The 17,088-nt window shown below is 33.8% G+C and overlaps 1 protein-coding gene across 2 annotated transcripts in view; it reads right to left on the bottom strand.

Annotated features, from left to right (window-relative positions):
- The window catches only part of Hml (hemolectin), a 98,960-nt gene that overhangs the window by 39,379 nt on the left and 42,493 nt on the right, over nucleotides 1-17,088 (bottom strand). For both annotated transcript variants that reach the window (XM_072529235.1, XM_072529236.1), the window contains 32 exons: nucleotides 16,692-16,941; nucleotides 16,285-16,600; nucleotides 14,604-14,775; nucleotides 14,281-14,482; nucleotides 13,744-14,070; nucleotides 13,596-13,625; nucleotides 11,765-12,006; nucleotides 11,406-11,675; nucleotides 11,086-11,293; nucleotides 10,798-11,027; nucleotides 9,979-10,186; nucleotides 9,597-9,877; nucleotides 8,309-8,516; nucleotides 8,007-8,245; nucleotides 7,699-7,906; nucleotides 7,362-7,642; nucleotides 7,061-7,268; nucleotides 6,737-6,978; nucleotides 6,429-6,636; nucleotides 6,042-6,367; nucleotides 5,708-5,915; nucleotides 5,278-5,603; nucleotides 4,744-4,951; nucleotides 4,373-4,632; nucleotides 3,262-3,469; nucleotides 2,901-3,151; nucleotides 2,088-2,295; nucleotides 1,714-1,973; nucleotides 1,203-1,410; nucleotides 815-1,068; nucleotides 471-678; nucleotides 144-397 (listed from right to left, as the gene is read on the bottom strand). In XM_072529235.1, coding sequence (XP_072385336.1) covers nucleotides 144-397; nucleotides 471-678; nucleotides 815-1,068; nucleotides 1,203-1,410; nucleotides 1,714-1,973; nucleotides 2,088-2,295; nucleotides 2,901-3,151; nucleotides 3,262-3,469; nucleotides 4,373-4,632; nucleotides 4,744-4,951; nucleotides 5,278-5,603; nucleotides 5,708-5,915; nucleotides 6,042-6,367; nucleotides 6,429-6,636; nucleotides 6,737-6,978; nucleotides 7,061-7,268; nucleotides 7,362-7,642; nucleotides 7,699-7,906; nucleotides 8,007-8,245; nucleotides 8,309-8,516; nucleotides 9,597-9,877; nucleotides 9,979-10,186; nucleotides 10,798-11,027; nucleotides 11,086-11,293; nucleotides 11,406-11,675; nucleotides 11,765-12,006; nucleotides 13,596-13,625; nucleotides 13,744-14,070; nucleotides 14,281-14,482; nucleotides 14,604-14,775; nucleotides 16,285-16,600; nucleotides 16,692-16,941 — 7,509 coding nt within the window. The remainder of the gene's footprint in view (nucleotides 1-143; nucleotides 398-470; nucleotides 679-814; nucleotides 1,069-1,202; nucleotides 1,411-1,713; nucleotides 1,974-2,087; nucleotides 2,296-2,900; nucleotides 3,152-3,261; nucleotides 3,470-4,372; nucleotides 4,633-4,743; nucleotides 4,952-5,277; nucleotides 5,604-5,707; nucleotides 5,916-6,041; nucleotides 6,368-6,428; nucleotides 6,637-6,736; nucleotides 6,979-7,060; nucleotides 7,269-7,361; nucleotides 7,643-7,698; nucleotides 7,907-8,006; nucleotides 8,246-8,308; nucleotides 8,517-9,596; nucleotides 9,878-9,978; nucleotides 10,187-10,797; nucleotides 11,028-11,085; nucleotides 11,294-11,405; nucleotides 11,676-11,764; nucleotides 12,007-13,595; nucleotides 13,626-13,743; nucleotides 14,071-14,280; nucleotides 14,483-14,603; nucleotides 14,776-16,284; nucleotides 16,601-16,691; nucleotides 16,942-17,088) is intronic.

The following is a 17,088-nucleotide window of genomic DNA, read 5'->3' as shown; positions in this document are numbered from 1 at the left end:
ATTATGACTACATTAGCGATGTTAGAAAAAGTAAATAAAGAAGTACCTATACGTAGATATTTAATTTTTTGTAAAGTTTGTTACTGATAAATTATACTCTAAATCATTAAAATATGCATTTAGGATAAAAATAATTTACTTACAAGTATTTCCGTAGAAGGAACTGGTTCAATATCTTGTTCTCTCAATTCATCCTCGTTTCTTGGAACATCTTGGTTAATCCAAGAAGTCCAGCCAGTTTGACATCCGACTTCAGTTTCTGTAGTTTCAGTCTCTGCAACAGTGCTTGTTGGTCTAGATGTTACTCTTCTCGTAGTTCCAGTAGTTTCTTCTTCAGTTGTTTCTGTTGGAAGAACTTTAGTTGTAGGTCTAGTCACCCTTGTTGTTGTTGTTGGTTCTATAATGAAATAAAATTATAAGGTATACGAAAATTCTAATTAGCAAATGTAAAAGGGATTTTATTTACTCACCACATTGACATTTTACTCGTACTTCAAAATCTGGACATAGTGAATTATTTCCAGATGATTTACAGACTAAACCTTCTTCAAGGGAGCATTGGATATCTAGACCGGTCTCTTTAGCAACCTTATAGGCCGATTTACCATCCTTAACAGTTCTACATTGAATATCAACAACCATGTCAGAGTCACATTTTGGAGAATCCTTCAAATGTTGCTGAAATTTGAAATTATGACTATGTTAGCTATGTTAGAACAGTAAGATGAAGAAGTATAAGCAGATATTTAATTTATTAAGAAATATTAAATAATTTATTATGAAAATTTAAAATGTGAGTTTAGAGTTTACTTACAAGTATTTCAGTAGAAGGAACTGGTTCAATATCTTCCTCTCTCAATTCATCCTCGTTTCTTGGAACATCTTGATTAATCCAAGAAGTCCAGCCAGTTTGACAACCGACTTCAGTTTCTGTAGTTTCAGTTTCTGCAACAGTGCTTGTAGGTCTAGATGTTACTCTTCTCGTAGTTCCAGTGGTTTCTTCTTCAGTTATTTCTGTTGGAAGAACTTTAGTTGTAGGTCTAGTGACCCTTGATGTTGTTGTTGGTTCTATAATAAAATATAATTAGTAGATATATAAAAAGTCTAACTAACAAATGTAAAAGGAATTTAATTTAATTAATCATATATAAGAAGTTTAAAAATTGACTGAAAGAATTGAAAACCATGTCAATTACACTTACCGCACTGACATCTTACTCGTACTTCAAAGTCTGGACATTCTTTTTCGTCTCCAGGTGATTTACAGACAAGTCCATTTTCAAGTGAGCATTCTATATCCAAACCTGTGTCCTTAGAAACTTCACTAGCAGAGAAACCTCCTTTTACAGTTCTACATTGGATATCGACCATCATGTCATAGCCACATTTGGGTGAGTCTTTTAAGTATTGCTGATAAAAGAAAATTACCATAAGTAACGTGTTACAGGCGAAATAATAATATATGTATTAAATCTTTATTTACTCAAAATTAATAAATAACATTAATTTATACGTTATAAGAGTGTAAAACTATTATTTTATAGACAGTACACAAAGAGCATACCAGGGTTTGCGTTTAATGCTGTTATTCAACTCATTGTTACCCCTTTATATTATCCTACTGATTTTATTACGTTCAGTCGATATTGTGCCTTCGGATTCTTTTTATACATATCTAGGTATTTTGTGTAATTAAAATAATAATGTACTTACAAGAACAGATGTTGAAGGAACTGGTTCAATATCTGTTTCTTTGAGTTCACCTTCACTGATTGGAACATCTTGGTTAATCCAACTAGTCCAGCCAGTTGTACATTCCACTTCAGGTTCAGTTGTTTCAGTAGGTTTGTTAGTTCCTTCTGTGGGTTTAGTTCTCCTTGTTGTTGATGTTGTTTCTTCTTCCGTAACTTCCGTTGGAAGAGATTTGCTCGTTGTTTTGGTAGTCACTCTTGTTGTTGTAGTGGTGGTTCCTTCTGCACAAATCAATACAACGATTAAGGATTATTGAATTTATATAAATGATTAATCATATATAAGACTTTTAAAATTTGACTAAGTGAATTTAAAAGCATGTCAATAACACTTACCGCACTGACATCTTACTCGTACTTCAAAGTCTGGACATGCTTTTTCGTCTCCAGGTGATTTGCAGATAAGTCCATTTTCAAGTGAACATTCTATATCCAAACCTGTATTCCTAGAAACTTCACTAGCAGAGAAACCTCCTTTTACAGTTCTACATTGGATATCGACCATCATGTCATAGCCACATTTGGGGGAGTCTTTTAAGTATTGCTAATAAAAAATAATTACCATAAGCTACGTTTTTTAAGAAAATGGGAATAAGTATATTCAATCTTTATTTCAATATTCTCGATGAATCTGAATATAATAAGTCTCTTGTGGTTTTCCTGTAAACTTGATCGTTTTCGAGATATAAATAATTTAAAACAAAAAAACGCAAAATTACGATTTCAAGACTCAAAGAGACAACTAAAAAATGTTATTTTTGATTTCATCAAAGACCTAAGTTTTAGATCAAACCTTTTTCTATCATTTCCCGATAAGTATTTTGGACCTTCTTTTTATTTTAAATCATTGTTTTTTAATCGTTGATAGTTTAACATCTATAAGGTGGCGCTGTTCTTATTTAGTACGATTCATTTTTTATCGTCCACATTCTTTTTGATTTTTTTATGTAAACAGTTATTCCAGATCTGACAGTTCTTACCCGATTCTCAAAGTTCTCCGTTGTGTAATAAAGACACCTAGTAGTCGTAGGTATTGTGTAGTATTCCAAAATTTAATTGTTTACAAAAATAAACAGAATAAAGTAACTTAATATCTCTTAATGTTATTGCATGTTGCATGTGTAATTAAAAGAATAACAATGTACTTACAAGAACAGACGTTGAAGGAACTGGTTCAATATCATTTTCTTTGAGTTCACCTTCAGTGGTTGGAACATCTTGGTTAATCCAACTAGTCCAGCCAGTTGTACACTCAACTTCAGGTTCAGTTGTTTCAGTAGGTTTGTTAGTTGGTTTAGTTCTTCTTGTTGTTGATGTTGTTTCTTCTTCCGTAACTTCCGTTGGAAGAGATTTGCTCGTTGTTTTGGTAGTAACTCTTGTTGTTGTCGTGGTGGTACCTTCTTTAAAAATCAATAAGATGATAAGACATTATAAAATTTATATAATTATTAATGTATGCGACTTTGAAAAATTAACTGAGTGAATTTAAAATCATGTCAATAACACTTACCGCACTGACATCTTACTCGTACTTCAAAGTCTGGACATGATTTTTCATCTCCAGGTGATTTGCAGACAAGTCCATTTTCAAGTGAGCATTCTATATCCAAACCTGTATCCTTAGAAACTTCACTAGCAGAGAAACCTCCTTTTACAGTTCTACATTGGATATCGACCATCATGTCATAACCACATTTGGGTGAGTCTTTTAAGTGTTGCTGATAAAAGAAAAATTACGATAAGTTACGTGGTATAGCGAAATAGGAATACATGTATTAAATCTTTATTTACTTAAAATTAACAAATGGCACTAATCTATACGTTATAAGAGGATGTTTAATATCATATATTAACCAATGGATTTTATTGCCTCATGTAAATGACGGTAATTTTTTTAAATATTATTATTGCATGTGTAGCCTACATTTATTTGTTTGCCATATGCTGTTAAGTAAGCTGTAACAATTATTTTTTTATTCATATTTGTAATAAGGCTTGAAGCTTAGAGCTTGACCTCGTAATTTATGTTTAAAAGCACGTAACAGACCAGAGTAGGAGTAGTCGGTAAAAACCAAGTCAGAGGTCCTTACACTTTAAGTTATTAAAAACCAGATTAGTGTCAATAAAACAGGTCGCTGGTTTAGATCCGACTCGAAGGACCAACTGGATCTCTGAAGCGTAGAACCACTGGCTTGGTTTATACCGACTACTCCTACTCTGATCTCTTACGTATGTGCTTTTATTAATGAATTACGAGGTCAAGCTCCACGATTGAAACCTTATTACAAATATGATACAACAAATAATTGTTACAGCTTACTTCACAGCAAATAAATGTAGGCTACACATGCAATATTAATATTGGAGAAAATTAGCGTTATTTACACGGAGCAATAAAATCCATTGTTTAATAGATGATATTAAACAAGGGTATAACTATGATTTAATAGACAGTACACAAATAACGAAACAGAGTTTGTGTCCAATGTCATTATTCAACTGTTACTCCTTTATAATTATTATTCAACTGATTTTATCAGATTGTGTCGACATTGTGCCTTGGGATATTTTTATACATATCTAGATATTTTGTGTAATTAACAGAATAACAATGTACTTACAAGAACAGACGTTGAAGGAACTGGTTCAATATCTGTTTCTTTGAGTTCACCTTCAGTGATTGGAACATCTTGGTTAATCCAACTAGTCCAGCCAGTTGTACACTCCACTTCAGGTTCAGTTGTTTCAGTAGGTTTGTTGGTTCGTTCTGTGGGTTTAGTTCTCCTTGTCGTTGATGTTGTTTCTTCTTCTGTAACTTCCGTTGGAAGAGATTTGCTCGTTGTTTTCGTAGTAACTCTTGTTGTTGTCGTGGTGGTACCTTCTGTAAAAATCAATAAGATGATTAGACATTATTGAATTTATATAATTATTATTGTATTGAGACTTTTAAAAATTAACTAAGTGAATTTAAAACCATATCAATAACACTTACCGCACTGACATCTTACTCGTACTTCAAAGTCTGGACATGCTTTTTCGTCTCCAGGTGATTTACAGACAAGTCCATTTTCAAGTGAACATTCTATATCCAAACCTGTACCTTTAGAAACTTCAGTAGCAGAGAAACCTCCTTTTACAGTCCTACATTGGATATCGACCATCATGTCATAGTCACATTTGGGAGAGTCTTTTAAGTATTCCTGATAAAAGAATAATTACCATAAGTTACGTTTTTTACCGAAATAGCAATAGGTATATTAAATATTCATTTACTTAAAATTAGTAAATAATACTAATTTATAAGTTATAAGGAGGTAGAACAGATTAGAGAAATAGGGAGTAAGTTTTTTAGACAATATACAAAGAACCCAACAGGGCTTGCGTCTAATGTAATTATTTAACTTGTTCTTACTCCTTTATATTCATTATCCAATTGATTTTATCAGATTGAGTTGACATTGTGCCTTTGGATATTTTTATACATATCTATATATTTTATATAATTAAAAGAATAAAATGTACTTACAAGAACAGACGTTGAAGGCACTGGTTCAATATCTGTTTCTTTGAGTTCACCTTCACTAATTGGAACATCTTGATTAATCCAACTAGTCCAGCCAGTTGTACACTCCACTTCAGGTTCAGTTGTTTCAGTAGGCTTCTTAGTTCCTTCTGTTGGTTTAGTTCTTTTCGTTGTAACAGTTTCCTCTTCTGTTGTTTCTGTTGGTAGAAGTTTTGTTGTTGGCTGTGTTCTTCTTGTTGTTGATGTTGTTTCTTCTTCCGTAACTTCGGTTGGAAGAGATTTGCTTGTTGTTTTCGTAGTCACTCTTGTTGTTGACGTAGTGGTTCCTTCTGTAAAAATTAATAAGATGAATTGATTGAATTTATATAATTATGCATATATGATAATGTTACAATTAACTGAATGAATTGAAAACCATGTCAATAACACTTACCGCACTGACACCTTACTCGAACTTCAAAGTCTGGACAGGCCTTTTCACTTCCAGGTGATTGACAGACAAGTCCTTGTTCGAGTGAGCATTCTATATTCAAACCTGTATCCTTAGAAACTTCACTAGCAGAGAAACCTCCTTTTACAGTTCTACATTGGATATCGACCATCATGTCATAGCCACATTTGGGTGAGTCCTCTAAGTATTTCTATTGAAAGAATAATCATATTGTCAGTTACGTTTTAGAACAGAGTAGAAATAAATATATTTAATCTTTATACATAAATATATAGACGTTTTTTTGTGAATATAAAAAGAGTAAAAATGCACTTACAAGAATAGATGTTGAAGGAACTGGTTCAATATCGTTTTCTTTGAGTTCGTCTTCATTGGTTGGAACATCTTGGTTAATCCATGACGTCCATCCAGTCAGACATTCAATTTTTTCTTCAGTAGTTGTTTGTGTGGGTTCAGGAGTAACTCTGCTGGTAGTTGTTACTGTTCTGGTGGTGGTAGTTATTTCTTCTGTTATTTCAGTGGGAGCTGTTTTAATGGTAGGTCTAGTTGTAAGTTTAATAGTAGTTGTTATGCCTTCTGTAGTTTCTGTTGGCAATGTCTTAGTTGTATGTCTTGTGGTTGCCTTAGTAACTGTGGTGGCTTCTATAAACAATATAATAAATTTTTATATCTATTGTTTAAAATCATTAATATAGTTACTTACCACACTGACATTTTACTCTGACTTCGAAGTCTGGACACAGTGATTCGTTGCCAGGCGATCTACAAACCAGTCCATTTTCTAGGGAACATTCGATATCTAGACCGGTTTCTTTCGAAACCTTGTAAGCTGAATCACCATTTTTAACAGTTCTACATTCAATGTTAACAAACATATCAGAATTACATTTGGGTGAGTCCTTTAAGTATTTCTAAAAGTAAAGTAGTTGATGTTAAATACAATACATTTAATTTTTTGCACTAATTTAGAAAAAAACATGTTAAACAGGTTAATAGGGAAAAGCATATTACCAATATTGAAGTTGAAGGAACAGGTTCGATGTCTTCTCTTCGTAATTCATCTTCGTTTCTTGAAACATCTTGGTTAATCCATGAAGTCCAGCCAGTTTCACAACCTATATCTACTTCAGTTGTTTGTGTCGATTGAGTGGTGGCTTTGCTTGTTGTGGAAGTTAATTCTTCCTCAGTGACTTCAGTTTCTGTGGGAAGAGCTTTACTAGTAGGTTTTCTTGTAGTTACTGTTGTTGTACCTTCTATTAAGATAAACAAATTATTATATAAGTTTCAATTTCAAACAGATAAAAGATTAAGATATAGCGATGTAAATATACTTACCGCATTGACATCTTAGGCTCACTTCAAAGTCGGGACATAACTTGCCATTTCCGTTTGAATTGCACACTAAACCTTTTTCTAGGGAACATACAATATCCAAACCAGTAGATTCAGCAACTTCGCTAGCAGAGAAACCTCCTTTGACAGTTCTGCATTGAATATCAACCATCATATCGTAGTCACACTTGGGTGAGTCTTTAAGAGATTGCTAAAATAGAAAAAAAGGTATTTTATATTTAAATAGCAAATTAATATGCTTATACTTTAATCAAATATAATGGATTTATAACATATTACTTACAATTATTGAGATTGATGGAATTGGTTCTCTGTCTACTTCCTTCAATTCACCTTCAGTTGGTGGGACATCTTGATTGATCCAAGAAGTCCAGCCAGTTTCACAAGTAATTTCTTGGGTAGTAGTTTGAGTTGGAGCTTGACTCGTGCTTGATATCTTTCTGGTAGTAACTTCTTCTGTGATTTCTGTTGGAGCTGTTGCAATTGTAGGTCTAGTGGTTACTTTCTTAGTAGTCCTGGTTGTCTCTGTAGGTCTAGTTGTAGCTTTGGTGACGGTAGTTGGTTCTTAAATAAATTTTTTTTAATTAAATTTAATATTTATTTTTAAAGCAATTACTTACCACATTGACATTTCACGCGTACTTTAAAGTCTGGGCATAAATTGTTAGCGTCGGTAGATTTACATATTAAACCTCTTTCTAAAGAACATTCAATGTCCAGACCTGTTTCCTTAGCTACCGTATAAGCAGAGACTCCTCCTTCTACAGTACTGCATTGAATATCGACGAGCATATCAGAGTCACATTTTGGAGAATCTTTCAAATGTTGCTACAAGAAAAAAACAATTAATTTGATTAATTTAGAGGTTTCCACAAATAAGAAGAATTTAAATATTATATTATTATTATAATTCAAATGAAATACTTACAAGTATTTCAGTAGAAGGAACAGGTTCTATATCTTCTTCTCTAAGTCCATTTTCATTATTTGGAACATCCTGGTTAATCCATGAAGTCCATCCAGTTTGGCATCCAGGTTCTTCAGTAGTTGGTGCCACAGTGGTGGTGGTTGTTGCTTTCCTTGTAGTTGTTTCTTCCTCAGTTTCTGTTTCTGTTGGTAAAGCTGTAGTAGTTGGTTGTTTGGTTACCTTTGTAGTTGTAGTTGGCTCTATAAAATGATAATATATAATTAGAGTTTTAAACTCAAAAGATAATAAAAATATTTACTTACCACATTGACATTTAACGCGGACTTCAAAATCTGGACATAAGTTGTCAGGTGAATTTGCTTTGCAGACCAAACCTTTCTCCAAAGAACATTCAATATCCAGGCCAGTTGACTGGGCGACTTCACCAGCAGAGAAACCTCCTTTGACGGTTCTACACTGAATATCAACCATCATATCGTAGTCACATTTTGGAGAGTCTTTAAGGTATTGCTAAAAATACAAAATAAAAGTTAGGTAAGTAGTTAATCCGAGCTAAGATACGATTAAATGTCAAATTGGAAAGAAATCCATGATCCTAAAAACACGAAAAAGAAACAAATTCCTCCAGAAAACAAAGACCTGTATGAAGATACACTAACTAGACATATACAATACTTAGCAAGATAAAATAGAAGAAGGCACTAAAAGAAAAGAAAAGAGGGTGCTGCCGACCATTCTGGTCCATAAAAGAACCAAAGAGCTAATAGGTGAAAAAGACAGCTGATGGAAAAATAGGGCTCCAACACTGAAGAAATTAAATAAAGATATCCACCGATCAATCCGAAAACACGTAAGAGAAAACAATACAAGAGATATAACTAAAATAATTTAAGAAAATAAAAGTTTAAAAGTTTTGAGGCGAAATACGAACAATATAGGCAACAAAATATGTGCAAAATAAGAAAGATATAAATATTACTACGGATAGAACCAAAATCCTTGAAGTTGTCGAATCCTTTTATCACGAAATATATGAGAGCACCGACGAAAGGAAAGATCAGCCCCTGCCCAAAATGACATACCAGTAATCAGAATTAATGCCAGAAAGAACTCCATACGAATTTAAAAAGGCACTTTTAGAAATCAAAAATAACAAATCCCCTGGTGATGACATAGTAGTGATCGAGGCGATCAAACTGGGTAGAAATAAAATTATTAAGGCTTTGGTCAAACTTTCCATTGAATGCATCTACCAAGGAAAACTCATTCTTAAAGAAACAATGCAGTCATTGTTTTATTACACAAGCAAGGAGACATAACAGATGTCCTATCCTATCAAATTGCTCTCACACATACATATATAAAAACTTTTTACAAAAATTGACGCCTACCAACCAGATGGACTAACGATATGAAGCGTGTTAGCATGAAGTGGATGCAAACCACATAAGACAGAGACAGACGGAAAGAGCTAAGGGAGACCAATGTTCAGCAGTAAACGCATACAGGTTTATAATGATAATGATGATAAAGTAGTTATTAAAAACACAGATGTTTTTTAGACATATTTTCATATATATGACAACGTACCAGGATAGAAGTTGAGGGAACAGGTTCGATATCTTCCTCTCTCAATTCACCTTCAAGAGATGGGACATCTTGGTTAATCCATGAAGTCCAGCCAGTTTCACATCCAATTTCTACTTCTGCTGTGGTAGGGGCGCTACTTGAAGAGGTAACCTTCTTTGTGGTTACAGGTTCTTCTGTTATTTCAGTGGGGGCAGTAGCAATAGTAGGTCTGCTGGTTACTTTACTTGTTGGTTCTGTTCGTGCTGTAGGTCTTGTTGTGGCCTTTGTTACTGTTGTAGGTTCTATGAAAAAAATCAAAATTTTCATATGTTATATATACATGTCTTTATTTAAATAAAAAGATTTAGAAGAAGGAAAAGAAAAATTGAAAAAGGATAATTACCGCACTGGCATTTCACGCGCACTTCAAAGTCAGGACATAAGTTGCCATCTCCTGTTGCTTTACATATCAATCCCCTGTCCAAAGAACATTCAATGTCTAATCCTGTCTCTTTGGCAATAGTGTAAGCAGATACTCCATCTTTTACAGTTCTACATTGAATATCGACCATCATATCACGGTCACATTTAGGTGAATCTTTCAAGTGTGACTGTAAAATAATAAATAATATTATATTTTAATAAAGCATTGTTTAATTGTTTAATATGTTTATCAAATAGTTTTGTGAATGTGAAAATACTTTTGATTAGAGTACAGTTGGCAATAATTTCCACATACAACTAATTGAACTTAATGATATAAGAGAAATACGATATGATTGAGTTATATGACTAAATACTATTTAAAATATAACAAACTAAATTGTATGTAAAAAGAATTATGAAAATAATATGTTGGAAAACAGAACCTTGCAGTAGTACGGACATATACAAAGAATGCCAGAGCATAGATTGCCGAAAAGAATATTGGACTGGGACCCGCCGGCAAGTAGACGGAGAGAAAGACCTGCTATTAGATGGAAAACGTACATAGGAAATGCTTTAATAGATAGAGACCTCAGAGAAGGTAACTGGGAGAATAGGGTACTGTGAAACGGCAAACTCAATGGAAATAAGCCGAAAATGAAGAAATTTTGTTGCTATTCATCTTCACAATTCCCAAGTAATAGAAAAATGAATGCTGAGCCTTGGAAACGATTCCAATACTAGTTAGTATTGAAAATACGATACACTTAATATAAAAAAAAAACGAATAACTCACTAGTATTGATGTGGAAGGAACTGGTTCTACATCTTCCTTTCTTAATTCATCTTCAGTGTTTGGAACATCCTGGTTTATCCAAGAAGTCCAACCAGTTTGACACTCGAATTCTTCTGGGGTTGTTGAAGCAGCTGTGCTGGTAGTTGTTGGTGCGACTGTGGTAGTAGTGGTTGCTTTTGTTGTGGTTACAACAGTAGTAGGCCTACTGGTACTTGAAGTTGTAGTTGGCTCTAAAGTTAAAAAAGTATTTAGATAAGAAAATAATAAACAATAATTTAAGTAACTTACCACACTGACATTTAACTCGAACTTCAAAATCTGGGCATAAGTTGTCAGGTGAATTAGCTTTACAGACTAGACCCTTTTCTAGAGAACATTCAATATCTAACCCAGTTTCTTTGGCAACTTCGCTAGCAGAAAATCCTCCCTTGACGGTTCTACATTGGATATCAACCATCATATCATAGCCACATTTGGGCGAGTCCTTAAGGTATTGCTATAGAATAAACCAAAATTTAAAATCAAATCTGGTAAATGTGAATATTATATTAACAAAAGAAGTCTAAATCATTGTTTATGAATTACCAATAAATTAAGCAATAACTTACCATTATCGAAGTTGAAGGAATTGGTTCAATATCTTGTGTTCTCAATTCACCCTCGGTTTCTGGCACGTCTTGGTTAATCCAAGAAGTCCAGCCTGTTGTACATTCGATGAGTTCTTCTTCCGTTGTAGTTCTTACAGTGGTGGTTGTAGTTCCCTCAGTTTCAGTTTCAGTTACTTCGTAATTAGTACTGCAACCTTCTTCATGACATGTGAAAGCATTGTTGATACACTGGCATTTTTTGCAATCACCTTCTTCAATTACTTTACCAGGCTAAAAAATAGTTATTATGCATTATTTTAATAAAGTGGCCTACAAGTAGGAAGAAGGCATGATAAACAGTGGGAAAGTCTTATAATTACCTTGATTGGTTTTCCTTCTTCGGTAGCACAAAGACATGAAGCAACATCTACACATGTTTGGTCGTTCAGCCAAGCTGATCCAGCAGGGCATTCTTTGTCCTTTGAAGCTGACACGCATCCAGCTTCACATACGGTTTCACCCTTACAATAACCTTGTTCTCTAACTAAGAATCCATAATATTGACAAAGTTGGTCACATCTGATTGCGCATTTGTCGTATACCGTACCAGGAGCACATGTTGCTAAAATAAAAATATGGTAAGATTTCATAATATACAAAATTTTTCGATATATAGAATATAGTAAAAAACTTCATTATCATCATCATCCAGCCTTCTGTCTCTAAAGTTGAACATAGACCTCCACTAATTTCTTCGAGTTCTGTTGGTCTAAAGCATCCTGCAGCCAGGACCAGCAATTCTTTTAGGTCATCTGTTCATCGTGTAGGTTTTATAACTCCGCTTTTCTTGTCTGCTCGTAGTCTCCACACTGTAATTTTTCTGTATTACTACCCGTCATTGATTCTGGCCACATGACTCACCCAGTTTCATTTTAGTCATTCTATCCGCTCTATGACATCTGTGACGTTCGTCCTTCTTCTTATTTCCTCGTTATTAACCCTCTCTTATTTCTTCGATAAGAAAAACATCATATCTGGGTCACATACTTCGAAATGATAAATATTCTCTACTACACATCACCATACAAGAAAGAGTTTATATAGGCTTGGGAAGAAAGAAAAATCTCGGCTAAGGAATATCAGAGATTGTACTAATCTCAGTGTTAAACAGATAATTTACGTTGCAAAAGATAGGGAAGCACTTAAAGAAGTGATCGGCAACCTTCGTTAGAAGACGGCACAAGAACAACCCTCTATTTGAGAGCCAATCCAAGTAACAACCGTTTTATTCTTTGGTCTACTGTGAGCTTGGTTTACTGGCCAACAGCTTCGGGTGGAGGAACTAGTAAATGGAAGGGTACATCTTTGTCCTGGAGTTAAGAAACTGGTTTCAAAGGCGGAAGAACCGTGGAATCGGTCAACGGCATAGAGATGAGGAAGAAATATTAGGACAAGACACTTCATTAAAGATCCGGATTGGATAAGTCCTCGTAGAATCAAATGGCTATGCTTGCAGCGAAATTCAATTACGAAGTAAGCTCCTCAATCGGATCTTCGGGAGGAACAGTTACAAGTATAACAAAAAGATTAAAATGCAAAGAAGACATCAGAATAGGCACATGGAACGTGAAAACCGTGGCACAGGAAGGTAAAATCCATAATGCAATTCAAGAAATGGCACACATTACATAAGGGGACTTGGAAATCTCCTTATAATGAAACGATTAACCAAATGGATCATATAATCATCGATGTAAGACACTGCTCTAACTTATCAGATGTTAGGTCTTTCAGAGTAGCAAACACAGATAGTGATCACTATTTATTTAAAACACGATTTAAAGAGAGAATATCCAATTTAAAAAAGGATATCGGAAAAAGGAGAGAAAAAATCCACATTAATAAACTAAAAGATCCCGACATTGCAAATGTATACAGACAGCAAATAGAAAATCAAATAAGGACAAAAAAGTTAGAAGAAGAAGAAGACATTAACCAACTATGGGCAAATATATGAGATATTGTGTTACAGAAATCTTTTCGATTGTCCATTCTAATAAATTTGTGTATCCTTTTGCTTCTTTTTCTACAGTTTCTATTATAATGTCATTCAGGGTGTTCGTATTTCAGTATGTTTTTTACCGCTTTCGAGAATGTTGTAAACTTGTAATGTAATAAAAGATTATATTAAAGATTAAAACAGATACTTACGTATTGGTTCGGCTGTTGTTGCAGCTGCGCCTAAAATAAAAAAAACGAACAAATCATTAGTAAAATTGACGGCTAGATGGCGGCTAGTAAGTAAGATGCATCAAAAGACTATTCCAACTTAAAAATAAAGAACTAATATAATACTTACATGATGGTTTCACTTCTTCAACTTCTCTGGGCCAATCGCAAACTTTTCTTACTGGATTATACAAAGTGCCTTCTGCACAGGTCATCTTGACCCATTCAGTCATAGGTACTCCTCCAGTACAGACATAGTAGACTGAACAGTCTCTTAAATCTTCCTTGCTATCCCCAATAACACAAATTGGTTCTGCTGTAGTAATGACAACCTCTTCGGTGGTGGTTCGTACGGTAGTAGAGGGTCTCTGGGTTGTAGTTGCTTCAGTTGGTCGCTGGGTAGTGACAGATTTCTCTGTGGTAGAGGTAACTACTTCAGCTGGAGTCGTTGTAGCTTCTAAAATAAAGAAATATGGTAAAGATAGATTTCCAAATAAAGTATATTATATTGAAATATGAAGTCCGTTAAAAATTATAAATTTTCTAAATTCGCTTGTTTTGGTTGCAAATAACCAATTTTCTTTTTATCTATTGTGTGCTGATTTTTAAATACGTATGTAAGATGTTTACAATTATTGCCTATTTATATTTTTGGGTTATTACTTACCACATTGACAATTGACTCGGACTTCAAAGTCTGGACAAAGTTTGTTGTTTCCAGCCTTGCAAACAAGACCTCTTTCAAGAGAACATTCGATGTCCAAACCAGTATCAGCGAGTTCTTTAGCTGGAATACGGCCCAGAACAGTTCTGCATTCAATATCTACCATCATATCAGAATTACACTTAGCAGAGTCCTTTAGATTAATCTAAAATCAAAGAAAAAAATTAAAATACTTTGAGCTAAATACTTTCCATGCAATATCGTTTCTTTTTTATTTTTTTATCAATTTCACTAATTGGATCACGTAAATATATTTATGTCATTACCAGTATTGTAGAAGATGGAACAGGTTCAATTTCCTCTTCTCTAACTTCTTCTTTGTCTCCCTCAGCGTCTTGGTTGATCCATGCGGTCCAGCCACCTTCACAGTTAATTTGTTGCTCATTCTGGTTGGTAGTAGTTCTGGTTGGTACTACAGTAGTAGAGCAAGGCTGACCACTAAAAAAGTTTTAATTGATATTAATATTTTGAAGAAATTCGAAATCTAATATTTACATAAAACTTAGATAGCTTTAAAATTTATTAGGAAAAGCTGTTAAGACGTATAATTGACGTAATACAAACAAATGGAAATATATGGAAGTTTTTGACCAAGAAAATACAGAAAATTACGATTAGACAAAATAAATATGCTATACAAAGAAAATAAGACTCTAGTGGAAGAGGATAACTTGGGAATATTGACAGACTTGTTCAACACAGTAACACAACAAAGTAAGCAGCAAAAGAGTGCTCTCTATATACCAAACTAAAAGAAAATATTAAAAGCTAAGCCTAATGAGTCACAGTTTAGAAGTTCTGCTTCAGAAAAGGAGATTAGTGAGATGCAGTTCAAGATCTGAAATAGAGTGAGTACGCGAGAAGGACTATTTCCCATACACATACTGATCTAACCACATCGTGATGTAAAAGCTGACCTACACTTTTTTGACTACTAAAAAGATTTCAATAGAGTAAGAATGAAAAACTTGACATTTAATTTCTAAAGATAAACTATACTATATATTGAAACGAAAGTATCGCAGTGCAAATTGATGGACAGCAGTCAGAAGAATTAAATATCTGTAGAGGAGTTAGACAGGGATGCGTTTTATTGCCGCTTTTATTAAATTTATGTTCTGAATTAATTATCACAAACAATACACCCAATAATATCAAAGCGGGAATTACCCTTAACGAAAAATTAATCAAACACTTGCGATAACAGATGACACTGTGATCACTGCAACGAGCATAGAAGATCTACAACATCTAATGGAAAGCTTAAGTATAAATAATACTGAGAAGGGAATTAATATAAACGTTAAAAAACGAAGTACAACATATGGAACACATATTGCCAATTTATGGTAACAAATGATGAAATAAGTAGAAAAATTGGTGACTTTGATCAATGAAACAAATGGTCATTCTTCAGAAATAACCAGACGAATAGAGATGGACAGATCAGCATTTATACGAATGAAACCAATCCTAACGTGAAGAAATCTAAAATTAGCAATAGGAGTCCGCACATTTTCAATATTATTATATGCAGCTGATGCATGGCACAAAAATAAAATGTTACTTAAAAAGCGAGAATTTTAAACTATGGTTATATAGAAGAATACTACATGGATTAATAGAATTAAAAACAGGGACATGCTGGATAATGCGAGGGTTTACAAACATTACAATTACTCGTAAACCTACGTATGATATTGTTATATGCAGGTACTTTGGAATGTCTAAGGATATAGAAAACACTACTATAATTGTAAAAGTATTTGGTAAAATTCTAAAAGTTCAATGATTATTTTTTTACAGAAAGAAAAAGTTTCAACGACTAGTAACATACTGATAGGACAATGAGATTAGCTTTAAGAAATTATTAAGACATTTATTTTCAGCAATAGAAATCAACTGCATGTATAATGACATCGAACCGTATTAAAGAAAAACACTGACCTGCATTTCTTTTCTTCTCTGGAACAATAACAACTGTGGCAATCGTCTTCTTCCATGAGGTCTCCTTCGTAGTAAGTTTTGCCGTCGACAACTAAACAGATAGGCTTACATTGTTGCAAAGGTACACATTCCAAATGAGTGCTGTTTTTGTAAACTTTTCCAGGTGGACAACGTTTAGGAGCACAGCCTTCGATACAACTGTCTTCACCGCAAGTCTTTGAGTATTTCTTGTTCATGAGGAGGTTGTCACAAGTTTCTTCTGGACAAGTGGAAATGCATGGACTGTAAGTGGTGCAACGTTCGTCACATTGCATTGCTAAAATATACAATTCAACATAAAAATATATTCTGACAATTAGGATTTCAAAGACCAATTTAGTATTATTCAAAACAAACAAGAGACTTACGGCAGAATTCAGGACTTCTCCATTTGATTGGTACTCCTCTGTTGTTACATTCCTGAGCATAGGCAGCCAAAGCTGTACACATACATTCACAATCACCACCTTGATCGCAAGCGCAGCTATCGAAGATACATTTTTCGAAGAAGTAGTCTACGGAAACTTCAGAGTGACATGGGGAGAACAGTGATGATTTTAATACACCGCACTTCTTGGTAGCCCAGACTTTACGATCTGGTCGTTGTTCGCAGGTATCCTACAAAGAAAAATAAACAATGAATTAAAATATGTTTATCTTTTCTTCTCATGCCATCTTTACTATTGTACTTAATTTCTTAAATCAAATGATTTGTGTCTTCTTTTTTTATACTGCAATATTTTTTGCTTTTGTTTATAAAAATTA

This window comes from Diabrotica undecimpunctata, chromosome 4, assembly GCF_040954645.1.
Source record: "Diabrotica undecimpunctata isolate CICGRU chromosome 4, icDiaUnde3, whole genome shotgun sequence".
In the NCBI taxonomy this organism is placed as follows: Eukaryota; Metazoa; Arthropoda; class Insecta; order Coleoptera; family Chrysomelidae; genus Diabrotica; species Diabrotica undecimpunctata.
Note: the sequence above shows the minus strand (reverse complement) of the source record. Positions and strands in the feature narration are given on the sequence as shown.